At 36.4% G+C, this 27,162-nt stretch overlaps 1 protein-coding gene across 5 annotated transcripts in view; it reads right to left on the bottom strand.

The window, feature by feature from the left end:
* tep1 (telomerase-associated protein 1) overlaps nt 1–27,162 on the bottom strand; it is a 171,710-nt gene that overhangs the window by 102,055 nt on the left and 42,493 nt on the right. For all 5 annotated transcript variants that reach the window (XM_051923151.1, XM_051923147.1, XM_051923148.1 and 2 more), the window contains exons 7-13: nt 25,048–25,125; nt 20,969–21,090; nt 14,168–14,325; nt 13,787–13,896; nt 7,471–7,564; nt 6,008–6,182; nt 3,218–3,419 (exon numbers count right to left, since the gene is read on the bottom strand). In XM_051923151.1, coding sequence (XP_051779111.1) covers nt 3,218–3,419; nt 6,008–6,182; nt 7,471–7,564; nt 13,787–13,896; nt 14,168–14,325; nt 20,969–21,090; nt 25,048–25,125 — 939 coding nt within the window. The remainder of the gene's footprint in view (nt 1–3,217; nt 3,420–6,007; nt 6,183–7,470; nt 7,565–13,786; nt 13,897–14,167; nt 14,326–20,968; nt 21,091–25,047; nt 25,126–27,162) is intronic.

Consider the following 27,162-nt stretch of genomic DNA (forward strand, 5'->3'; position numbering starts at 1 on the left):
TTAGGACGAGAATGGACAAACCAGCTTGAGAAAAGCAAACAAGTACTGATTATTCTTTAAATCATTTTTAATTACTAGGGGGCTTCGCCCCCTGCTTGCTTCGCTCACCAACCCCCGTGTTTGGTTTTCTGGATACACACTTTTAAGATTTTTTTTTTCTTTGAATTGTTGCTATTTCATTAGTTTCACTTTTATTTCAGAACTTCTGTAAAAACAATATTTGTAATCTTGTGAGTCCCAATATGCTGAATCTTTTTAATGAGGTCAGGACAGGTTTCTCTGTTTGGAATTTCAGCACAGACAAAACGATCTACATCATCAGCAGTTAATAATTTTTTTTACAAAGTAAAAAAAGTAAGTAGAGTTCTGCATTGGACTTCTGTCTATAAAGTCGTGCTATTTTCCTCTCACAGTTCCAAAAGTACATAGGGTTACCAAGGTGATACCCCAGCTTTTGTCTAGGTTTTTGTACAAGGGCTAGACAGAACGTTTTTGACTCCTGGGGTAAATTTAGCTTTTTAAATAAGCAGACAGATAAATATATATACACTAACAAAATAACTAATAAATGCATGTGCGGTAAACTCCGTTTTTGAAATTCTCAAGATTCTTTATTTGTCACATGCATAGTTATACAGGACAACACGCAGTGAAATTCATCCTGATCAAAAACCAAAGTTGGACTGGTGCATAGTTAAATGAGGCAGTTTGTTTGTTTGTGCTACTGCGATTTTTACTTTCTTTTTTTATATTTTCTCATTTTCCTACTTTCATATCCTTATACTTTCTTCACATGAGTATAGCGCCTTTTTTTTTTTTTTTTTTTTTGAGCCTTTCTAATTTCACTGGTTTCATAGTCTCTAACTTGCTCTGCATGTGTTTAGCGCCAACGTTTGTAAACATCTTTATGAAGTTCTACTTTGTCATTTTACTCGTTGTCTTTTAATTCTGAGCTGTACAGTACAATTCATAGAACAGAATAAATCCTCAATACAGTATAAAAATAAAAATTCTAGAAGTATGGAGTAGAATTTCACATTAGATGATATCACATAATATGATTTGGATTTGCTTTAAGTCCTGGAGACCTCATTCATCAAGCTGCCTCCCCCATTTTGCCATTCCACATCTGAAATAGCGCTAATCCGATGAAAGGACCCCTCATTCCCACGTCCCCATTCATCAGGGATGACTTTACCTTAGGCAGGCAATCTACAATTTAAAGAGATTGTTATTTTCTTGTAAATTGTTACATATGCATTATTTTCACTTTTACTTTAAAAACTTTTGTAAAAACAATACTTGTATCTTTATTTCCTGCCCTGCGCGAGGTTACATCTCTTTCTTCCCAGACGTATAATACTGCTCGTGTTGTGAAGGGTGTTGCGGCTGAACGTACGCTAAGGATATGCCTTTGGATCATTTGCTGTCTTTTTACTGCTTGCTAGCTGCCTCTTCTGCCTGTCGCATGTCGTTGTTTTAAGAGCTGGGAACACATGATGCTTGCCTGCCAAAAGCAATCCAACAACTGCTAGCTTAGAGGTCTGTTGACTTGTTTTAAATGGTGGCTCACTGCCTAGTCTCACATGACGTTGTAAAAGCAATATCTCTCTTATTTCTGGCCACGGGCGTGGTTGAATTCTTTCTTGCAGGATGTATAATGCTGCTCGCGTTTGGTTGGGGTAGCTGCTGTTGCGCTGCCCTTCAATCATTTAAAGCCTGTACAGCTGCTGCCCTTTTTGCTACGGCCCTGGGACAATCTCTTGGCACCAAGTCTCATGTTTACGGTCCCTGCGAGACGCACCGTGGCAAGTCTCCTTGGTCTCGCAGGTCTTTAAAATGTCTTTTGAGATTATCACGTATCGTAGCCTTGCATTTGCTTTCCATTCCAGGATTTTCTTTTATATATAGAGAGAAATGTGAAGTTGGGCTATTAAGTTTGGGGTGCATGCTAGGCAGATCAGGCAGGAAGAGTAGAGCAGGAGGGAGAAAAGCAAGGAGAGCAAAGAAGGAGAAGAGCCCAATGGAACTGAGAAGGACCTCTGTGGACTGAAGAGCAATCTGAAGTAACCCTGTATCTAGACTTTAAAAGACTCATTTTCCATCACATTTATTTTCTGCATACATGTTTTTAATGAGACTCTTTTACAAATAAATTTCTTTATCTTTAAAGTCTGTTTTCAAATACATTTCCTGCTTTTGCTACCAGTTCTTTTACTGTGTTTTTATTAATGTTGCTTTATAATAATATTAATGATAAACTGTTTGATTGGGTGTAGGTATATTGTAAAGAGCACCTAGTGTGTATGATTACCATGTTCCCACAGGGGTTAGCAGCTGAGGAAAAGATGTTTACCAATAGTAGCAGCATGGTGAGTGGTCACCTGCTTTGGTGATTGACACAGGTGTAGCTTAGCCATTTGCTTTGCTAATGCTTAGCTAGTAAGTCTCTTTGCTTAAAACACCCGTCCATGTGCAGATAACACTGCACACAGGGTGCGCTATAAAGCAGCTATATGAAGGCAAAATTCTATGATAAAACAATCAGTGATGCCCTGTGGTTGCTAAACTCACCCCTACCTCAATATGTCTGCTTGTCAGATAATTTGCTTTAGCTATGTACCTGTATGCTCCCCACAAAAGATCATGTCAAATGAAGAGTACAGCACTAAAACAAAGAATAACCAGCTTGTAGCTGAGAATGAACATTTTTAAATTCTGTTCTGGTTAATTTACCGCAACACAGCTATCAGTGACACTGTTAGTAACACTGCTGGCTATTTAAAATTCTAAAGTTTACTTTATAAGCAGTTCAGAAAATGGACCGCTTAAATGTTAGGCAAGAAATTGCAAAGTGGATGGGCTTGGTTAACAACCTGGTGGACAAGTCATGATTCCGAGACCAGAAAAAAAAACTAAAAAAATAAAATCACCCATTCTAGAACTTGTAATAAGGCGCTATATTGCGCCCGACCCGGCACAGACTGACGCAGAGGCACGTGTAAAATAAACAAACTTTCTTTATTTCTCTTCAGCCATGGGGCACGCCTTCCCTGTATCCCACAGGCCCAACACAGTCCCACAAGCACTTAATGCAGCAAACACAATTAAACAAATCCTTTTTCTGGCACCACCACTCGCCTAAAGGAAAAGGGAAGTGTTTTAAGAGTAAACATTCTTAATATCCAAGTACAAAATGTTAACTGGGAGCACTTACTTTAACAGGTCCTTTATCAGAATCTGAGGAAATGCAGAAACTTTCAGCGCCCCTGCACTGCATATTCAATTCAGAATCACAACGGATAAAAATAAGGCTACGACCACTAAGAGGAGGTATATTGTGTTGGCAAGAAATGTTGATGGCCATCTCTAAAGCATTCTTATATTTCTGTAGCAGATCCATGTTTAATCGTAGGTTCCTGCCGATGAAGGTAAACAAATATTTTGAAACAGTATAATTTAAGAGAAAACATTATTTTGCTGCCATGGGCTGACAGCTTATACTAGGTTAATCCTTACTTGTTCCCCAACAATGCAAAAAACAACTTCAAGCCTCGTCACAACCCTCATTTGAAAATATTATCCATCCATCCATTATCATGGGGGTCTGCTGGAGGCAATCCCAGCCAACACAGGGCAAAGGCAGGAAACAAACCCTGGGCAGGGCGCCAGCACACCGCAGGGTGTACACACACACACACACACACACACACACACCAAGCACACACTAGGGACAATTTAGAATCGCCAATGCACCTAACCTGCATGTCTTTGGACTGTGGGAGGAAACCGGAGCACCTGGAGGAAACCTACACAGACACTGAGAGAACATGCAAGCTCCACGCAGAGAGGACCCGGGAAGCGAATCCGGGTCTCCCAACTGCCAGGTAGCAGTGCTACCACTGCGCTGCCCTGAAAATATTATTGTATGTTATATATAACTTTGAGAGGCAGTGTAACAAAATGGACCAGACTGTGACCGCACAGTCCTGAAACCGTGGGCTTGAAACTTAGCCTAGTTATTTTACACATTGTTTATGCACATTCTCCCCATTTATTGTTTTCTTTTTCTCTGGATACACTGGTTTTTCTGAAAGACGTACATGTTAGAATAAGAGGTGATTTTAAATTGGTCAATGATTGAATATGTGTATGTGTGACTGACTGTGCTCTGTGATTAACTGGCTTCCTTTCCCAGTTACTTTACACTGGCTGTTACAGACTGAAATCAAAGGCTTCTTCTTTTTGGGCATATACATCGTCAGCATGGCACTGCCAGATCTAAACACTAGCGTGGCAAATTGCTCGCGTACTAAAGTGACATTTTACTTCTGGTGCCAAACAGAATTGTGTCATGGAGCATCAATCTATTAGCCAGGAAAAGCGCTGTGAAGAAGCTGTCTGTTGTTATGGTTCTGCCTTTGTCCAGAAACGGCTCCATAAGCTTTATGACCACAGACTCGGAAAGTCTTTGTCTTGGGTTGTAACTCAAAACACAGTTCTCAACAAAACATTGCCAGATGTCCGAAACCGCAGCAAATCTGTCATTTTTCAGACATTCTGCACAGGTGTCTTTGTTGTCAAAGCGCAAATGTCATATGGTACTTTATTAGTGGTCACAGGACATCATATCTTTGATTGCTGGTACACCAAATAGACCTAAGCAGGCGTCAGCCACAGCACCAACTGTAGTTATTGTAGTTCTTGTGAAAAGAATAGAGAGATAAATGGCATCAACTCAGAGAGGGAGAGGCAAGTTCGTTGTACCACGTGAACGTCACTGCCACAATAAAGCGTAATTAAAAAAAAAAAAAAATAAGCGCTAACTTTTACAAGTAGCCAAATTTACACCGGATGTTACAGACTCAAATCAAATGTATGTTTTTTTTTTATATTATAGTAATAATAATAGCAGCAGCTCAATACTTGGAGCACCAAGACTTAAACCCTGTACCTTTGGGTTATAAGGCAGCAGTTCCTGCCTCTGCACCATTCAAGAATATGTATCAACTTCCTGTCAATTGACATTTGAGCTTGGGTTTTTAACACCCAGACCTTTGTAGACACAGAACAAACAAGAAATACATGTATTCCAAATAACAATATACTGTTTTATTTACCCTGTACAACTCCAGGAACCTCACACGCAGATAAGGAGCCTTGACTTGAGCTGGGAGAACTTTTTGCCCGAGCTGAGCACCATCAAAAGGGGGATGGGATAGCAGGCTGCTTGCTGCTTGTGCTAATCGACACATTTACAAAACAAAAGACACTGATGGAGAGGTGTGAAAGGATTACGAGTTTTTTCATAGGCTTTGGTAATTCTAGTGTTAAGAAAGTGAGAGGTTGTGTGACAAATAAATTATGATTTTGAATGTGAATATTGCATAATTAAATGACAGAGATATTATTCAAATAAAAAAAGGTTTCTTTTGCATGCACAGTTTGAGTGTAAATATATTCAGTAGCAATGTTTGTGATGTGAAGCACACTTTGTAACATGTGATGACTACAGGATTTCAAGATGACCACAGTATATATTTGCTGTGCATATGTGGAATCTTCTGGCACTGGTGGGGTGGCCGTAGATCAGAATAATTGATGGCACAATACAAATGACATACACAGCTAGAAGTCATAGTGAACTCATCTCTATCTATAAAACAGCATACAAAGATGGCTAATAAGTAATAATTTATTTTGTTTGGGGTTGAAAACAAGGACGATGAAAAGGGGTCACTTAAGTGATACTTCTTAGATAAGCAATTTAGCAAGACATCTAAATCAGGCAGATAAATATAATATTTATGGTATCAAGTTTTATTATTTCTGTCCGTTTTGTGCTTTATTTTCTCCCTTGTGTATACCCATTCTTTTTGTGTTTTATTTTCAAAAAATGCACAATTCTTCGATTTTTGTTATTATTTTTCTCTGTTATGAGAAGGCCTTAATACAGACATATACGGAATACATTATTCATGAACACAAGTAAAAACAAATACTGTACCTTGTTTTTCGCTGGTAAGTTTCTCTGAGTTTTAGCTGTTTGTATATTAGAGGCACACGCAATGCTCTTCTTCGTTTACTCGTCCAGCCTGATATGGACACCTCAGATTTGAAGGATTTGTGTACTTGGCTCAATATCTTGGCTAACATCTCTGAGCGACTTTGTAATGGCTGTTCTATGTGGGAAGAAAATTATAAAAATATATTTAAATCCTGAATATATTAATCCTGAAACACATTTAAGCATAAAAATACATATAGTGCACACATACTGGCTTATAGGAAGAGCTGTTATTAAGAGGCTGAACAAGTGATATTAGTTTGTCTTCAACAAACTGAGAAATGTGAACCACATCTGGATGTAACAAACTAAAAAGTAGCAAGTGAAAAGCAAAACTTCTTACATGATGTCAGCAAATCTGCCAATAGTAAGACATAAGACGTACAAGAAAGGAATGTCAACATGACCAGCTACGGCCATAATGTTTAAGATTAAAGAAGATGTAATTTATATTGGAATTTATGAACAACAGTAACTTGAGACCATTGGTTTAATTCACTGCTGTCTATAATGGACTTCTGGCCAAACATGTGCAAACTTCTCTTTTTTTCTGCTATGCATAAAATAAAACAACAAGTCTCTGTCTTCCATGAAGCAAGATACCTCACTATTTTTCTAGCAAGCAGTCTAAAGCAACCAGTTGCCATGCCATATGTTGCCAAGTAGCTTGAACTGGACATTCATCTTAAACTTAATTTTGGTGAAGTTTTGTAATTTCTATAAGGGTTCTTAAAGCAAGTCTTGAATGAACTGCTCATTGTAAGACAAAGCATACCATCTTCCACCAACTGAACACGTAACCTGGATGAAGCTAACAATCTAAATAGAAAAAAAAAAATGTTATCCATTTAACATCATTACATGCAGTTCCCAGTCAAGCAACCTTTTTTTATATTTAACATTTTGCACATGTTGGCACAAATGTTAAATTTTAGGCTAGCAAATTTAAACTTTAGTAAAAGACACTGAAACTGTCTTTTGGATCACAGTCTAAATGGTAAATCGGATTTTCAAAATTCAGACATCTAGTTTAAATAACACTACCATCAAAAGAGGTCTAAATTATTAAAAGTAAAAGCTTATATCCACCACAAATTTTTGCAATTGTGCTCAGCAAATGCAGTTTCAGAGGGACCAAATTTATAAATGAGAAAATTTCTGTCTCCAGTTAATAAAAACAATATGTAGTATTAAGATAAATATTTCATGATGTGGACAAAGAGGGTAAAAGTGATAAAGGAAGAATGTTCCAGTTATGATAGCACTGTTAGTAGATATCTGAAGCTTTAAAAAGATGGTCCTAATATTACTGTTAACACTATTTTGAGTAACTACTGGAATGGTTCATGGTAATCATTTCAAAACACTATACATCAAGCAGTTAAAAAATTGTAAGGTTTTACCAGCAGCTTCTTTCTGTTGCTTTTCCAAATCCACAATGACTTTGTACGCAGAAAGGAACCGAAAAGGAAACTGTCTGCTGTGAATCACTGATTTCTAAAGCAGACAAAATTATAAAAAGAGTGAATATTAGTGAGCTAGAAAATTATATTATCCAACTTAAAAATTTAAAATCTCAGAAAATGTCAATTGAAGTTGTCTATTACAGTATATGACCAACATTGGCACTGACACGAATTCAACATCTTGCCTGAAGAAGGGGCCTGAGTTGCCTCGAAAGCTTGCATATTGTAATCTTTTTAGTTAGCCAATAAAAGGGGTCATTTTGCTTGGCTTTTCTCTACATTCACAATGGCTAACATGGTACAACACCCTAGTACAGGGGTGGGCAGATTCAGTCCTGGAGGGCCGCAGTGGTTGCAGGTTTTTGTTCCAACCCAGTTGCTTAATTAAAAACCAATCCTTGTCAATTATTTAATTGCATGGCTTGCTAGTGCTTTACCTCTGCCATGTCATTCTCATATCCTAGATTTATTTTCCTTTCTAAGGATATCATCCAAATGATTTGAAGTCTAAAACAGATGAGTAATTCTCAGTGCTTCAGTTTTTTCTCTTCACTTTCCTTCCAAGTATTTAATTAAACCAAACAGTGCATGAGAAATACACACAGGTGTAAATGAAAACAAGCTAAATGGAGAAATGCTGGTCTCTTTTGTCATTTGCGTGGTATTGCTAATTAGGAGCAATTAAAAAACAAGAATACGGCTGTTTAAGACTAAAATAAGCAATAAGGGTTCAAAATCTTAACGAGCGAGACAACTAAAGTGAAGCTGAAGTGTTACTTGAGCAATAAGGGCTTCTTATTAAGCAATTGGGTTGGAGCAAAAACCTGCAGCCACTGCGGCCCTCCAGGACTGAATCTGCCCACCCCTGCCCTAGTACAACATACCAGAAGGTGATTCATGCACAATATGAAAAATACACTAAATTAAAGTGCTGAAACTTCACTTTATACTTTTAGAAATGTTCCCCGTTCGGATACTTAACAATAGTCAAACATTATTTTCCATTGTGTTTCTATACTCAGTGCTTGAAAATGCACTATAAATTCAACGGATTTTGTTGAACTGTGATGTCCTTTCATTTTACACAACCTAAAGAATGAACTAGCAGAAAAAACCTAGGTTTGTTAAACACAGATTTAATATTTAAAAGTACATTGTGATTAAAACCCCTTTAAGAATTTTTTTTATTTTTTTTTATTTCGCCTTATACAATTTCTTGTATTAGGAATTTGTTAGTTTTCGCATACCCCATGGGGTCAGAGCGCAGGGTCAGCCATTGTACAGCGCCCCTGGAGCAATTGAAGTTTAAGGGCCTTGCTCAAGAGCCCAGCAGAGTAGGATCTCTTTTGGCAGTGACGGGGATTCAAACCGGCAACGTTCAGGATACCAGCGCAGACCCTTAGCCTCAGAGCCACCACTCCACCCCTAACCTAACCAAGGAAAAGCAAGCAACAATATAAAAAGGTATTTAAGAGTAATAGGTTGGATGAAATCCAATATGTTCAGTTTTTTTTCTAGCATAAAGATATTTTTTTAGTTTTATTTTGTTATAGTTTTTTGGCATTTTTAAATTTTGGATGTTTTAGTTTTTCACCATTTTCTAATTTTAGTTTTAATTTAGTTTAAACTCTTTTTTTTAGTTTTTATTTAGCTTTAGTTTTTTTGCTATTTTCTCATTTTAGTTATAATTTTTCAGCAATTAACACCAATATTGTTCACATGTTGTATAATGTGTAAAACTGTATATTGTTCATATTGTACATATCCAATTAACGCATATGATTTTACTGTGACAGAATTATATTTTTCCTGATAATGCGACAGTTCAAGGTTTCTAGTACCATCAGAAAATGCAAGAATGAAACCATTGTATTCGGATGTAATTTGTTACTTTAACCTACAACAACTTTAAATAAATAGTAATTTGAGATCTTTTTGTGAGCAGTAAGATCAACACCCACATAAGAAATATAAAAAAGAGGATATTTCCTTATGCATGCAATATGTTACCTACCCAGCTTGAAACCGCTGAGAGTGTATTTTCTTCAGGGAATTGTTATTTTGCTATTTTTTTTGGAATACTTTGAAGTCACTACTTGAACAGCGTTAATAACCATATTTGCACATATAAAGATGAAAGTTTTTCCATGTATATACTGCATTTCTGCAAGGATATCATTAACATTATATACCAAACATCTGTTACAGCAATATCTCAGATCTCTTGCTTATAAGTAACATGCAAAAACTAAGGAGTTCCCTGTGAGCCTAAACTGGGAGAAGGTTTTTTAACAACATGTGTAGGAATAAACAGATTTTGGAAGCAGACAGTGCTTAATGACATACTTCTAATACCCAACTTTAAAACAATTTCTGAATTTACACGCACTCAGTCTGCATAGCCATGCAAACTCAGACATTCACCAGATTAGCAATCAAACCTGAGCTCATATGACTATGTGATAATAAAAATAATAATGATAAAAATATGAATACATTCTGTTTATGTAGCACCTTTTGAATATTCAATTCATTTAACAAATTATCAAAGGAACACAAAGAAATAAAAGTAAAGATGACATTAATATCACAGGATACAAACTAATATCAAGCATTAATAACTATTTGAAACTCAAAGCTCTGAATTTGATTAAGAAACAAGCTTGAATAATGCACAATTACATGGAAGGACATAAATGTAGATGTTTCAGTCACCCACAATGATGAGGAGCAATGAATAGGATATAAGGACAGATTTTGTCATCAGTTTTACAGTCAAGCGCTGGATGACACTGACCATTAAATGGCTATTTATTTGTTGCTCAGTTCATATCTAACAATCCCAGCCATACCTCCTTGGCACTGCAAAGTAAACAGACCAGTGGGAGTCACCACACTAATGCTGGTGTCATATTACAGAGGCAAAATCCCCAAGTTTTTTTCTTTTTGTTTATTTTTGCATGACATATCAAGACTGCATTCTGCAATGAAACAGATAATTCTAATGGCGTACAGCTGATGAGTTGTATGTTAAGCACTTCAATGCCCATGTAAAAACATCAGTACTAATTTCCTGATTAAAACTAAATGTATGTGTGTAACTTCAGTCCGGCTGATAACTGCAAAGGTACCATCAACAAACAAATAATGTACAGTGGAACCTCTGTTCACGAACGTCTCGGTACACGTACAAATCTGTTTACGACCAAAAAGTTTGCCAAACTTTTGCCTCGGTTCACGACCACACACTCGGTATACGAACAAGCCGGTTTCCCTTTCGGTTTGTGCGCGCCGATGATTTCTGCACGTGTTGCATTGTTCTCGGTCAGACGTGTGTGCTTGCACGTGCGTGCGTGCTTTCGCTGTGAACTCTTTGTGCTCTATTTCATTTCCCTTCTAGTTCGTATGCGCCGATTACTGTATTTAAGCACGTTTTCAGCCTCTACCGGTTCATTGTTCTCAGTCAGACGTGCGTGCTTTACCTGTGAACTCTTTGTGCTCTACAGTATTTTGTGAGCTTTTGCAGTTAACCATGGCTTCTAAGCAAGTGAAGAGTGGTGAAAAGAAAGTTTTGCAGAAAATTGAAATCGAAGTAAAGAAAGAAATTATTGAAAAGTATGGGCGTGGCGTTCATGTTACTGATCTTGCCGCTGAGTACAAGAAGTCAAAATCTACGATTTCGACTATTCTAAAGCAGAAAATCTATTAAAGCAGCTGATGTTGCAAAAGGAGTTACAGCATTAACCAGGCAGAGGCCTCAAGTGCTGGAAGAGGTTGAAAAACTGTTGCTAGTGTGGCTGAACGAGAAGCAACTTGCAGGGGATAGTGTAAGTGAGGCGATGTTATGCGAGAAAGCCAGGAAGATTCATGGCGATTTGCTGCAAAACTATCCTTCTACGAGTGGCGAAAGTGAGGAATTTAAAGCCAGTAGAGGATGGTTTGAAAAGTTTCACAAGAGAAGTGGCATTCATAGTGTGGTAAGGCATGGAGAGGCTGCTAGTTCCGACACTGAAGCTGCGAAAGAATTTGTGAAAAATTTCACAAAATTAGTGGAGGAAGAAGGCTACATCGCGCAACAAGTCTTCAACTGCGACGAGACCGGATTGTTCTCCACCCAGTTCCTCCTCACTTCATGTCAAAACTCAACTCATGCAAGGTTAGTTTTCTTGGTGGTTTATGGTTAGTTTTTGTATTACAGATTTTTCAAATGTTCATTTTTCGGTTCATAGCATGAATTGTTGCAATGTTAATTTTCTCTTTTTTCAAATGTTCATTTTTTCCCTGTGCTTAAAACTCATTAAAAAAAGTTTACACAGCGATCGGGTTGTAAGGCTATTAGCGTGAACTCCTGCAATGTTACTTTCTTGGTTGCTTATGGTTGGCTTTTAAATAAAGTTTGGATTTGTTCAAATGTTCCTTTTTTTCCCCCTGTGCTTAAAACTCATTTAAAAAGAGTGTTTACAGCAATCGGGTTGTAAGGCTATTAGCGTGAACTCCTGCAATGTTACTTTCTTGGTGGTTTATGGTTGGTTTTTAAATAAAGTTTGGATTTGTTCAAATGTTCCTTTTTTCCCCCTGTGCTTAACTCTCAAAAAAAAAAAATGTTTACAGCGATCCGGTCATAAGGCTACAGTATAGCATGAACTCTTGCAATGTTAGTTTTCTCTGTTGTTCAAGGTTTTCTTAGTGTTATTCAATTTTTTTACATTTAGTTTGCTATTACACTGTGCATTGTATGGTTTAATTAACTATATTTGTGCTTAAAAACTTAAAAATATATATATATATTTACATACAGTTCGTATGGTCTGGAACGGATTAATTGTATTTACATACAATCCTATGGGGGAAATTGCTTCAGTTCATGACCAAATCGGTTTATGACCAGAGTTTTGGAACGAATTATGGTCGCGAACCGAGGTTCCACTGTATGTGTGAAACAAGCTTAAATTGCCGAAATTCCTACTTTGTTTGCCATATAGACATAACATTTTTTACCAATCTAAAAACTCTTAGAATTTGAAATGTGACAGGGGCCATTTGATCCTGACACATCTTACCATGGCTCTGAATTTTCAAATTATTTAGCCATGTCTTCCAAAGTAATGTCTAGCACATGTTTTAATTTATGTGCCTTTTCTCTGAAATTTAGTAAAAGTTGCCTGTCATCCAGTGACAATGGAACATCTGTGACTGAAAGTCAATTGAGGCCAATGACATCCACAAAATAAGTCATCGGCAAGTGATGAGGTCTTGGTGTTCACTTTCAGTTCTAGAAGGGAAAGCTGACTGATGGACGAAATGACCAATAAAATCCACAGATTCATATGCCAGCTGCAAGGGGTACTTGCACATGTGTATACGTTAATGCTTGTTCCGAACTAAATTTACAACTGCATTGGTTTTAAATAATATTTAATAAATATACCAGCAAGAGTCTGTTTATTTGTACATTATGGACAAAGACTAGTGTGGTGAAAATCAAAATGAAAATTACAAAAACTAATTTTGTTTTCATTTTTATTTTCATTTAATTCCAATTTTCAGACAATTTGTCATTATTATTTTAGTTTTAGTTAACAAATTGATTTTTTTTTTCCTTTAACATATTTTGATTTGGTTTTCACTGATGGGAATAACGCTGTGTTAAATATACTGTACACACTACCTCATTTGGAAAAATAAATCAGAAGTCTATTAATTAAAAAGAAGGAATAATTCTTAAAAATGTTTATAAGCCTTGGTTTAAATCAATAATTACAAACATGCAAGTCTCTAATATGATCTACAAATTTCTCCTAACTCATGAAACAAAATAAATATAATAATATTTATAGTAGTACAGTACTACTCTGAATCTTGGGAACAAAGTGTGCAACACTTGCTCAGACTAGACAACAGGAGCTGGTAATGCAGAGTGGAATTTTACCATGACTAACCACTACATGAAAATATATCAGTGAAATATATGGCAAGTAGAGTCAGGTCAAGTCAAACAAATCATACAAGAAACATAACTTATTTTTGCAAATTAGCATGAAATTGAAAATAGTAATGATAATGAAGATGAGTTTGAATATTTTTTATATTATGTCACTATAACCAAAAGTAGCAGAACCAGTTGCTTTTGAGATGATGTAGAGAAATGTAACCTACACTCTCAGTTTAAGATAAACTCTGCTTTCTATAAAATAAGCTTTGTGTATGATAATTAAAGTTTAAAATATTGCCTAGTCCCTTTTCATAAACTCACCTTATCTGACAGCCTATGGATGATCTTTTTGTGATGAGTTTCACTAACGTTTTTCATGATAATGTTACGCAGATTCCTTAGCATTGCCATGAAGCCAAGTTGATTTTTATCTAAGAGAGTGATAAAAAATACAAGTTATACAAGGCAACAAATTTTATTTAATTCCTTAAACAAAATTGAATTAATCAGACCAAACAATAGTATAGTAAGTTTAAATAAGCAATTTCTGCACATACAACATAAGTATTTAAGGGTAAATAAATTAGATGTTTGTTATGTTTTTCTTAAATATCTTTCATCACCTCAATAACTGATTTAACAGCACAAACAGAAACAAAAAAACAAACAAAAAAAAACTTAAATGTCATATAGAGAAATTACCAATAAGGTCTTCCCAAACTTCTGTTTTGTTTCCCAAAAGACAAAGTTTTCGTTCCCAAGTTTCAGGTTGACTCAGTTTCATTCGTTTTCCAGCACGTTGAGAATCCCAAGGGCCAGACAACCCACTTCTAAAGTAAGACCTCATATCAGATGGATACCTTGTGATAAGGGAAGAAAAAAAAAAGAAACATATGAACATTAACTTTCATGAAGTGTTAAATGATTTATGTAGAGAAAAGGGTGAAAAACAGAATTGTTAAGGTTAAATAAATCACTTCAAGAGACCAAGAAAATTCTTTAAAAAAAAATATATCAAATGCAGCTAAGGTAATTATATGAAGCTTATTTTCACCACAAAAGTATTGTATTATTTCACAACAATTATTGCATTATTTTGCAAAGACATCACCTGCTGCTGCCAGTAGTATCATGTATGCACATGCTCCAGCTGTCTTCTGACAATTGAGTGAAACATTAACTACAGTGAATACAATTAAGTGACAAGAACTGAAAATAAGTTATAGGTATGCATTAACGTTTAATTAGATTACTTTTTAGTAAGTTTAGTTATAGATGTTTTAGCACAGACAGAGTAATTGTGCAGAACTAGCATTCCTGTCCTCATGAATTGATCAGTATTAATGAGTATGTTTAACCACAGATGATTACCTGTATTAACACTGAATGCTGGAAATGGGTCAGTAATACTTTCCAGTTAGCAAAATGTATTTTGTCCTTCATGTAATGTGAAGTAAATAAAATCCATCTTTTTCCCACCTCTAACCCGAGGTCCCAAAGATTCAAGGTCTGAAAACTGGCCATTCCACCACCAGATCACACTGCTTCAAGCTATTACAAATAACCGGATTAAAACTAAACTGATGCTTTATTTGTAGATTTATGGTACTGGAATGCATGCAGCACATTCTTTTCTGATTGGCTGTGTGACAGACACCTGCAAAGAACCAGTGTACTTACCCACCACATTTGCTTCTTGCCTTATATCCAGTGCTGATGCAATAATCACTAAACAGGGCAGACAAAATTAACCCCTAAGCACATGTAAGAATAAATGTACAGTATATGCCTATAAACTGTTCAGGTTTCTCACTTGATTGCATGCTATGCACATGCGTAATCTATTCCTCACGAACTGTCATTAAATGACCAGGGAACATGTGTGCATAATACCGACTTGTACAGGCAGTATCTTTGCAAAATATTATACTTTTGTGAAATAATGTAATTCTTTTGTTCACATTTTTTCACAGATATTTTCATACAGAAAAAAATAAGGTCAAGGCTGAAAAAAAACTCAAGCTTTCATTTATTTATTCACTTAATAAACCTAAACACTGAAATCAAGGTGCAAGATAGGAATCAGTCCTGGACAGGGTGCCAGTTCACTTTGGATCACACTACAGAGATAACGTAGTAAAGCTCCACATGGGGGTAGGGAGGTGTGCCTTTGCCAGGATTTGAACCCAGGTCTCAAACACTGAGAGGCAATAGCAATACATACTGAGCTACTGTGTCACCCCAAATGTACACAAAATTAGTCAGCATCGCAATGGGTTATTATTTTCACTATATCAAATTTTCCATAATTTTTTGAACAAAAGTTATACTTACTAAACCATATGAATATGGGGAATGAATTTGCTAATAAACAATAAACAGATACTCTGTGGCATACCTGACTGACTGTTTTTAATCAAACCTGCTTCTTGCACCCTATATTTACAAGTTTAATCAATATTTATTAATATTCTCTTCTTTCATGCATTTTGAGCATCTTTGCAGATACTCTATACAACTAGTGATATGACACATTATACACCAAACTTATATGAAAGCCTTTGCTTTTGCTTATTCTTGGTGCTCCCTGATTTATTCATGTTTCTATTTTTTTGCTCCGACTAGTGGTCTTAATACATAGCAACTAAGGAAACTGCTAATAGGAAATTTTGCACAATTAATTAACTGACACATAAACTGATGAATAATTTGATTAGCATTTACTCTGAAGGATAAAAGCTAGAAAAGTGAATGTAATAATCTACTTTTATTAAAAAACATATTTCAAAGCTGAACAAGTACACATACCTACAGTAGATAGCTATCTGGTATAATTTTTTTTTCATCACTGTATTAACATTTTAATTGTGAATTTAACTGAAGAAAAAAAAAACAACTGTGTTGAATCAGATTAATCAATGTTATCTATTTTTATCAAAGCCGAAGAGGAAAATCTCCTATATAAAATAGTGTGCCAATCTTCAAGTTGTCTTTGCCATGAAAAGAGTCTTTTTAGTCTGCTTGGATAGAAGGAGCTTTATTGAAGATTAGTGTGTGAGTCAGTTGACTTGTAACAAACAGAGGTTTAAAATCTTGGAAAGCAGATACAATTGTGATAGTTATGTCAACTGTGAACCTAAAAGAACAGAAACTGGAAAATTAGTTAATGAATGTCTGTAGCAAGCTGTTAGAGCAGTAGGCAGCATCCATTTAATTACTGGTCTTTAGTTTGTACAGGTGACGTACAAAGCCAAGGAAAGAAGTAAATAAACACTACTGTATTCTAGCCAACCAACAGAAATGTTAGCATAGCTAAGTCCAAATGGCCTGGTAATAAAAGTTGCTATAGAAACAAAAAAGGACTGAAGTAGGTACAACTTCTGCCATTTTGATGATGAGACTTTGTGTAGGCAAGTTTTGGACAACACATTTTTAAAGACATATGCAAAAGCAATTAGGCTTTCATCATAAGGAATTGTGTGAAGAAAACTGATATTCTTGGTATGGGTATTATAGCTAGAACCCTCATACCAAATGCTGTTAAGCAACATGAGAGCAAAGTTAGTACAACAACATAAGATCATAAAAAATTTGATAAACGAGAGAAGATAATTCAGTCTATCAAGCTTCTTTGGTTAGCTAATAGGAAGGAGCTTCAGCCAGTGATCTAATTAGGCTATCGAGAAAAGATGAGATAAGTGATATGGGACAGTTAAATTCAGAAACATTAGGGTATCCAGGATTATACAGTTTGTGAATTTTGGGAAGAAGAAAGAACTGGGATATCTGTTCTACAATGAAGCAGCTAATGGAGGCAATTCATTTTTGCTAGCAAGAAGAAAAATGACATATAAATTGCTGCTGGTAACCATTATATGGTCCTGAGCAAAGATAAAATAAGCAGAGTTTTTTCAAAGCTTCTAAAATACTGAAGTCCTTTTGCCAGACCACCTTTGGATCACTTTTATAATACTGGTGGTGCAGTAAAGTGCTTGCAGTTCACCTTAAGTAAGGCAGTTGTTAGGATGACAAAGTTCTGTGGTTTTACAACAACTGATAAGCTGTATATCTAACCTTGTGTTCTTTTCATTCAGTGTGGAAATAACCTTCGCCTTTTTTCATTTTTCAGATTCATGGTGGCACAGCTCTGCACGAACTCTAACAGACAGATGTTATATAAAACTAGCCAACCCGCGGTGTAGCATACGCCGCATAATTATTTACTGATGGGTGAACGCTTCCTGAAAGACACAGTTGTCCAAATGGGGTGGGTTTGAGGATACGACTGAGTGAATGAAAAGATGGAACTCTGGAGAGAACAACATACAATTGTCCGTGACTGAAAACTGGTTTTGGCAGATACAGGCATATCTTTTTGAAAGTTTATCCCTGTGCCTTATTAATGGTCATTGCAAAGGCCAATCTAACAGGAAATTGTCTGCATGTAAAAGTAAAAGGCAAATTTGAATCTGATGGGGTCAGGGAAATCCAGGGAATATGCACAGTTTGTGAGGTAGCAACTGCGATTGTTTTACACTCTAGTACATTGCAGTGAATGCTGGTAACAGTCAGTCTAGTGCCTTTACAGAGACTTCTTGCTGGCATGAGGTTTCTGAGAAGCATGACAACTGAACCAATTTTAAGTTTGAGTTTATGCGGAGGCATGTCAGTGGGAGTAAGACTGCTAAATTCTTCGGGGGAATGAAAGTTGATGTGCGGGATCGTCTGTGACGATGGAGTCAACGCTGGTGAAAGTTACTTCGTCAGTAGGGATAAGTTTCAGTACCTGTTCATTAAGGTATAGTGAATCTTCGTTGGTGATGCTTAATATAGCTCACGTACTGAGTTGTTTCAGAGTCACAGTTGAGAAGAAGTTGATATTGCCACATAGTTGTTGAACGGGATCAGAAATAAAAGGAAAACAATGTGAAGGTAATGTTGCAGGTGTTCCATTTTTCCAGTATTTCGAAATCTTGTTCGTGAGGAAGAGCTGTCATATTTGTTGTCAGTGTAAGTACATGCATGTGACGCCACAAAAGTTGCTTGTTAATGCAACCGGTGACAGTAAGTGCTAGAGTTGGCGGGCGGGGCTCTGTCATGCGTACCCCATGACGTGGGAGGAGGGTTAGAGTTGGCGGGCAGGGCTCTGTCTTACATGCGTGCGACTTGGTGGATTATACAGTATATAGAAAAGCAGCCGGAACCAAAAAGAACAATGAAAAGTCAACGTGGCTCAGAGGTGCATGTGGATTGTAGCAGAGACGAAAGTGACTGAGGCAGTGTTTGGTGAGGTGTTGTGTGCTGGCACATGAGGCTCTGTCGTGCGTATCCCATGACGCTGGAGGAGGGTTAGAGTTGGCGGGCGAGGCTCTGTTGTGTGTACCCCATGACGCGGGAGGAAAGTTAGAGTTGGCGGGCGGGGCTCTGTCTTGCATGCGTGCGTATCCCATGGTCGGATGACTTGGTGGAATATATATAGAAAAGCAGCCGGAACCGAAAAGAACAATGAAAAGTCAACGTGGTTCAGAAGTGCATGTGGAGTGTAGCAGAGACGAAAGCAACTGATGTGGTGTTTGGTGAGGTGCTGCATGCCTCGAGAGCGAGGGTGGACTCAGGAAGAGGGTTAGAGTTGGCGGGCAGGGCTCTGTCGTACATATCCCATGGTCTTAGAGTTGGAGGGCGGGGCTCTGTGAGTTGGCGGGCGTGGCTCTGTCTTGCATGCGCAATTGCTTACCATGGACTTGCATGCGTCTTGCTTGCCATGATCTGGTCTCTGTCTTGCGTGCCATGGTTGGCTGCTTAGTGAATTGTTGGTGGGCGGGACTCTGAGTTGGTGGGCGTGGCTCTGTCTTGCGTGCGTCTTGCTTTCCATGTCTTGCATACGTCTTGCTTGCCATGGTCTTAATGAATTATATATATATATATATATATATATATATATATATATATATATAGATGGCATGTGTATTTTGTGTTTTATTGTCATTTTTGAAATTTCTTTTTTTTTTTAAACATATTTTTTTGTAGTTTCTATTTTGTAAATTGGTATGGTCTTTTAAATTGTGCCTCCATTCTATGTATTTTGTAGGTAAAGCCCCAGGAGGCGGGACCACCCTGATGTCACTGCTGCTAGGTCCTCCCTCCGCATTTATCTAAAGGCTAGAGCAAGAGACCAAGCCAGTGAATCATTATGTTTGTTTGGTGTTCTTTGCGAGTAATACTATTTTCTTTTCATTTTCCTGGTTTTGCTGAATCCATGCTTCTATGTTAAGGTTTCTGAATTGTATATTGGGACTTGTTTGCTGTAGGCAACTCTTTTTGCATACTTTTGATCTTTTAAGCATATTCTATTTTCTGTTAACAAATACTAACTTACAAAGATTCTTTGCTTGTCCTCTTGTCCACATACCAGGGGTTTATGTTCATCCTCTATTTTATAGGACTTTTGCTATATTTTTGTACATTTTGTGTTATTTTGCTAGCTTCCCATGTTTGAGGCCTCCTACAGTAGGCCAATGTCTACTGATTACAGTTCTGAGTTAGATGGAGTCATAAACATGATGAAATGGGGGTGAGGCTTTCAAAATATAGCCACAAAATTAGTGCCTAGAGGAAGACCACCCCAGTCCAGCTCACAACAACAGGGATGTTCTTTGCCACCAATTTTATTTTCTATTTTCATAATACCACTCAGAATTTACTTGCATAAACAATTGGAGAATCAAGCAAATGTAATGGTGAGAATTTAACAGAAATTATAATTTAATGTAGCTGACATGGTGCTCTAAATTATTGACTTGTACTTATCACTTGATTATGTACTAAATGTATTGAAGGTGCTGAAGGTACAAAATAAATTTTGGAGGAATTGTATACAATTTTGGGGTTCAGAGTAAATGTGAATAAGAACATATTTTCTGTTAATTGATTTCTAAGGCAGCTTAAATTTCCTCTGTCTCACAGTAGCTCATGTGCTTAGGAATTATAGTTACACAACAATTTCAAAAGTTATCCAAATTTAACTTTAGAAATATGATGGAATACGTTAAACCAGATATCAGCTAGTTATGTCTTCATTTCACATTAACTATGAAAAGCTATTAAAACGAATAAATGCCCAAATATTTTTCACTGCATTCCAAAATAAGTCAATTAAGCCTCTTTTTAAAAAAGTGGACAAAATTGTAACTTTGTTTATCTCAGTCATATTTTAGTATCTCTTACTGATTATTTTAAGTTAAATCTTTTTCTTTCTCTGCTCTCTAGATGACTCTAGGTGAAGGGAGTATCTGTATTAATTCAGATGTGGTACTATATGGCCTGTTCACCTGCTACATTTATTGTAACTAAACCATGAAGTTAATAAAATCACATTAAGAAGATGAAGAAGTGAAAATAATTTTAAATTATACATTAGAATTAGTTTGAAAAATATATTTAGGAGAAACAGTATTTAAGAAAATGCTAAATAAACCATCACTTAAAATCTTAAAGTTAACATACCTACGTCCAAGTACAGACATGACCAGTTCTGCTGGTTTTTTAATGTGCAGTTTCTGAATCATATTCTTCAGGTTAAAAACATCCTGTTGCTTGTCTGCAGGGGCTCTGTTACAGGAACGCTTCTGAATGACAAAGTGAAGTCGAAAGGAGACACATACTGTAAATGGTAACTTTAAGTCTCTGGAAGATCATATGAAATTATTCAGACTGTTAGCAAAACACTGACATGTGCTGTTGATAAATTAATTTGATTAATTGTTATATGTAGTTAGAAGTCAAGCGAAATAAACTCATTTATTAGCTAACTAAAAAGATTACAATATGCAAGCTTTCGAAGCAACTCAGGCCCCTTCTTCAGGCAAGATGTACAGCCTATAGTTAGCCAATAAAAGGTGTAATTTTGCTTGACTTCTCACTACATTCATAATGGCTAACATGGTACAATACCCTTGTACTACACACATTAATTGTTAAATAAATCAATAGTCTTATTATCTGATTCAGCTGAAGTAATATTTGATGAGAACTGAAAAAATGTTTGTAAATAAAATTTTAAAAGTTAGCTAAAGTAACTCTGGCTTAAAACTATATCCTTACTTAAAGTACAACACAACTTAAGCTACACTGCTTGGGGAACTGAGACAACAAAATTTAAGATAACTGTGGCAAGACCCTTAGAATTATTTAATTTGATTAATCATAATTATTCTCTTAAACAGTTCAGGGTCATAGTGATCCAGAATACACTTATAAGGTAATCCATGAAACTGTGTCAGTACATCAAATAATAAACAGCACTGCTCAAACATTCATACTAGAGCAAATTAGAATTTCCATTTTGCCAATTTAGAGCGGACATTCAAAAAAGAGCCAATGGCTCTCTAACTTTAAAGATGTTCCCATGCATTTCTACATATGATCCTCACTACTAGGGCTATAGTGTAGAGAAGTCATCAGCCGGCACAAAGGGAGAGGAGACGGTTTCGTCTGTGTTCAGCAGTGTTTCCCAAACTCAGTCCTGGTGAACCCCTGTGGCTGCAGGGTTTTGTTCCAACCAGATTCCTAATCATTAATGCCGGTGAAACTCATCCGGGATAGGTCGGTTTTTCAAACGCAGCCATGTAGCAGATTAGTCAGGATGTAATAATCCAAGATGAATGTGCGCCCTCGCGCTGAGTGAAAATCCAATGTATATTGAGTCTAAAAAACATGATCAGCAAGTCTTTGATAGGCTGCAACAAAATGATGAAAGAACGGGAGCATTTTTTTCCACACAAGCTGGGTGGGTGAGTGTTAGTTAGTTAATCAGTTACTCGAAGGAGTTCAAGATTTAATATGCACAAGCGGTAACACTGTAAAAGCAGCCCGAACCAGAAAAGACGGCTGGCAAAAAGGGGCCGACAAATTAAATGCGTGTGCATTGTACTTACTGAAAGCAGCGTTACGGATTTTGCAAATGTTCATTTTTTTCCCTCTGCTTAAAAAACATTAAAAAAGCGGCGTGATTATGCGGCGTATACTACGCCGCGGGTTGATTTGCAACGTGTAAAACAGTTTGTTTGTCGCGGATAATTTGCCTTTCACTTTAACACAAAGACAATTTCCTGTTAGACTTGCCTTTGTGATGACAATTAATAAGGCACAGGGCCAAACTTTCAAAAACATGGCTAGCGGGTCATACGCTCGCACTGATTACGTTCCTGCCCTTTGTACACAAACCCCCCAGATCCCTCCCCCCCCCCCAGTACTACCATGGTTGGGTGACTTGGTGGATTATATATAGAAAAGCAGATAAAACTGCAAACAACAATGAAAAGTGTACTGTGCAAAGAGGAAAACGACTCAGGTGACAAGTTGGGGGTGGGCACATGAAATGTTACTTTTCTTGGTGATTTATTACAATTACATTAGCGGCCTGATTATGCAGCGTATGGTACCCCGCGGGTTGGCTAGTACATACAATTTAACTGAAAATAACAAAAAGAAGCTTCAGATAAATCCAAGAAGAAAAACAACAAAAATTTTGGGATTTTGTGGAATACTTAATTTAGAATGCACCCATTATGAAGAAGGAGAAATAAGTTAAGATTTTTCCTTTAAATGAAATTCTGCTGATGTCTAAGTTTCATAGATGTCAGTGCCGCTTTCTTAGATCTTCATTAGTACGAATAGCAGTAGACTGTTTACCCTTCCCCTCTGCTCAATTCACAAGGTTTACAAAAACCTTTATATACATAAATAAAAACAGAGACTAAGCTTTTTTGGCATATATGATAAATTCTATGTCTGGAGAAAAAAAAAATCTGACTAAAACGCATAGTCGTTGGATTATAATGATTGCTGACTGCTTTTGATTCTTTTGGACATGAATACAAGCAATCATTTAGGAAACCATTCAATTCTCAATTACACCCACAAATTCTGCAGTAGAATGTTACAATATTTGATTGAGAACAAAAGATTAGCACAACTTTTGAACAATTTAGAACAACAATCTTAAGGATGCCAGTAAATTGTTAAAGAAATGTATGTGTCACAACATTTCAAGTAAAAAAACTAATTAAAATATATATCTGAGTAATAAACAAAGAAGAGGTGGCAAAAGTATACATGAAACAGATAAGATACAAAACAGTGACAAAATTAAATGGTGCACCAGTTTTCCTCCCTACAAAGATTATCACCTCTGGAAAAATCATATAAGCTCTCTCCTTCTGTCTTGTTCTTTAAATACTTCATTATTGTCCTACTTTCAGAAAAAAAAAAATCTCTTAACAATTTTTGACTCGAAGCTTACTAATATTTTAGCCCAGTGCACTTTAAGCTCCATCCAGCAATCACTTATAGGGTCAAAGATACTCTATACACCTTAGGGATGAATGGCATTTACCATTAGGAAATTGCAGTGTTAAAAATCCTCAGCAGTATTCAACGATTCCTTATACCACTTGTCAGACTGAAGGAATGGAACCAGTTCCCTGCTGATCATTCATGCTGTTATGTTTGTCAAAATTAAGATGGATAAAGTCAGGATACCAAACTTTCTTGTCTTTTGGAAGATAAGTATCACTGACATAGCATTCATGTAATTAAAATGGACAGATCCCTGACAAAACCGTCCCAGAGGAAAAATGCAATAAAGAAACTGTATAAAAATTTACCAACCATTGGTTTCACCTTCCTTTGAAATTTACTGTCTGTTGTCAAACATGTAAACATAGTGTGTGCATTAGAGAATCTTGTGTGGGCGAACACTAGAGCAATAGTAACAATAATTCACTGTCCACAGATAGCCTCTCATTTCCATCCTTAAAGTGGAGGAAGACACTTCCAATAACTCTTACAAAAGAAAAGTAACACTGCCCCCGGAAGTTAGTGCTTAGTTTGAAATAGCAGTCGTAAACAGCAGAACTCCCTTGAAATGACCAGAACTGTCTTATCCACAACCTTGCTACTGAGCCATTCAGCTTTGTTTTTCACAACCTTTATTTTTCTTTTGTTTACGGAAATTAAAGAGGATTTTCACAGCTGAGACCATAACACTTAGTATGGTTAACATGTCTCTTTATTCACACAGTGTATCTTTGACCACTTAACTATTTCATGAAAACACACTCTTCATTAGGTTTTCTATAACAGAAGTCTTCCCTTTATTACATATTCATTACCTTCTGTACCTTCTTTCAACTCCCCTAAACACAAAACAAATTTTCTTCCTTTCTTCCAGTTCATTAAACTCGTTCACCACTAAAGTGATGAAACCAAGTTTGACAATAAAGATTCCTTGCCACACTCAAATCAGTAAGCGATTTGCTTTGATATTTTGAAACAGCCCCTGATAAAGCCATAGATGGGAGTCCTCCAGTGTTTACCTCATTAAATTTAGCAAGAATTAATCAGCTCAATCAATCACAAACACTGCACTAGAAAATACATGCTTAATTACTCCAAATTTAATTTACAAATTTATAAATAAAAGTTTGAAATTAACATTATTTCTATGCAAATATATTGTACTTAGAAAAAACTAAGTGATGGACTACACAATCTATATGGAGAAAAAAGCTTGGAATACTTACATACTTTAAGAATTCAAAATCTCTGATTTTCAAAAGTTTAGCCCACTTTGTGATTTGTGATTGTTGAGCTTCCTCATCCTTGAAAGAATGAAACAGGGCATTACATAATATACTTAACTTTTTTCTTCTTAATTAAATGTACAGATACACCTCACTCTATAATAATCTGACTCAAGTTCAACTTGCATTTGTGGTAGAGGTACCAAAAAGCATCCACAAACCTTTTTGAGACATTGAAGACGAAGACTGTAGTCATGTCGAGCCCCTCAGGGACATGTGGTAAAAAAAGCACTTATGCTGCCAGGAGCATAACAATGGAGATCAGAAAAAAGGGCAAGGCCATACATTTGCATACCATCCATGAATTAGTGCATTAATTAAGGAGTAAAAAAAAGCTAACATGTTAACAACAAAAAAATGAGTACATACACATACACTGGTCAAAAGTTTTAGAACAGCTAAGTTATTCGGCAAATGTAATCAATTGAAAGGCAATGAATGGCCTATAATGGTGAAAAGGTAAGCAGTAAACTGCTACAGATTTAAACTGAAAATTTGGGTTAACAAAAACTGAAAAAAGGAAATATCAGAATATTACAAATGGGCCTTCTTCAGGGAACAACTAATAGGTTACAACCTACAGATGTTCAGCAGCAATTAAAGTAAATTAAGCCGTGCAAGTTGTAGCAAACAATTTGCATAGGTGTCACAACTTCCATTGATTACTTAAAAACCCTCTGTCTGTCTTAAAGCCGAGTTGGAACAGTCTGTGCTAGTATACCTTCTGAAATACCTCTTGGACAATATTCTAGTCATCATGGCAAGAAAACGGCAATTAACAAATGAAATGAGACAGAACACTATTACCTTTAGAAATGTAGGCTTTTCATTTAAACAAATTGCAAAAAACAATCAAAGTGTCAGTGAGTACGGTGTCCTACACAATCCAAATAGAAATGGAAACTGGAAAAAACTCTGATAGGATGAGATCTGGCAGACCTAAAGTCACAACTCAACAACTTTCTGTGGGTCACCAGCTTGTGTGATAGGTGGCACAATTTTAATTTTGGGAACAAAAAGTAACAGGGAGTAAAATCTGGCATATTAGTGGGGGTGTCAGGCAACAACCACGTTGCTTTTGGATAAAAACTCACAGACAAGGAAGCATGTACAGTTGTGCTGTCATGTTTCAGCAATGTTTGCAGGTGTACTGTCATGGTGCAAAATGTATTTTTGCGTTTGCCAATTTTCTGGAAAGTTTTTCCTGATGTTTTCCCACAGACGCTATAGCAGCTCTTTGTAATGTTGCTAATTAACAGTCTGTTCACAGGGAAACTCTTCATTAAAAAGTCAGCCAATTTGCAACAATGCAATCACCATTGTTTTCATGCTTGATGTGACCCTTTATACACCTTGGGGGAAGAAAAATTGCCAAAGTCACATACACAATTGCAGAATAAATGTCAGAAATACTGTATGCGTTCAATTAACTAAAACTGTAGGTATATGATACCTAGTGGCATAGATGATAAATATACTCAACTCCCATCTTAGCAACTGACTCCGGGAAATTCTCAGTCCACAAGCCAACAAAACCCAACACCCCAAACACCAACCACCTGCCCCTTTTTTGTTTTGTGCTACATTTTGTGCACATAAGCAAGTAAAAGTGCTTTAAATTAATAGTTTGATATCATTACAGTTCTCTACAGTAATGTACATTTTCTGCAAAAGTGTTTAAATATGTATGCTGTATAAGGTTCAGGCAACTATACTTCGTAGGTTATGGTGAGCATCATGTACATATTCAGCATCATACACTAAGTTTTTAATTAATTTTCAATATTGTGCTAGGGCTATTTACAGTCATATCAAAAAGTTTGGGAACCCCTCTTAATTCTTTGGATTTTTGTTTATCATTGGCTGAGCTTTCAAAGTAGCAACTTCCTTTTAATATATGACATGTCTTATGGAAACAGTACCATTTCAAAAGTGACATTAAGTTTATTGGATTAACAGAAAATATGCAATATGCATTAGAACAAAATTAGAGAGGTGCATAAATTTGGGCACCCCAACAGAGATATTACATCAATATTTAGTTGAGCCTCCTTT

The sequence above is a fragment of the Erpetoichthys calabaricus genome, chromosome 2 (genome assembly GCF_900747795.2).
Source record: "Erpetoichthys calabaricus chromosome 2, fErpCal1.3, whole genome shotgun sequence".
In the NCBI taxonomy this organism is placed as follows: domain Eukaryota; kingdom Metazoa; phylum Chordata; class Cladistia; order Polypteriformes; family Polypteridae; genus Erpetoichthys; species Erpetoichthys calabaricus.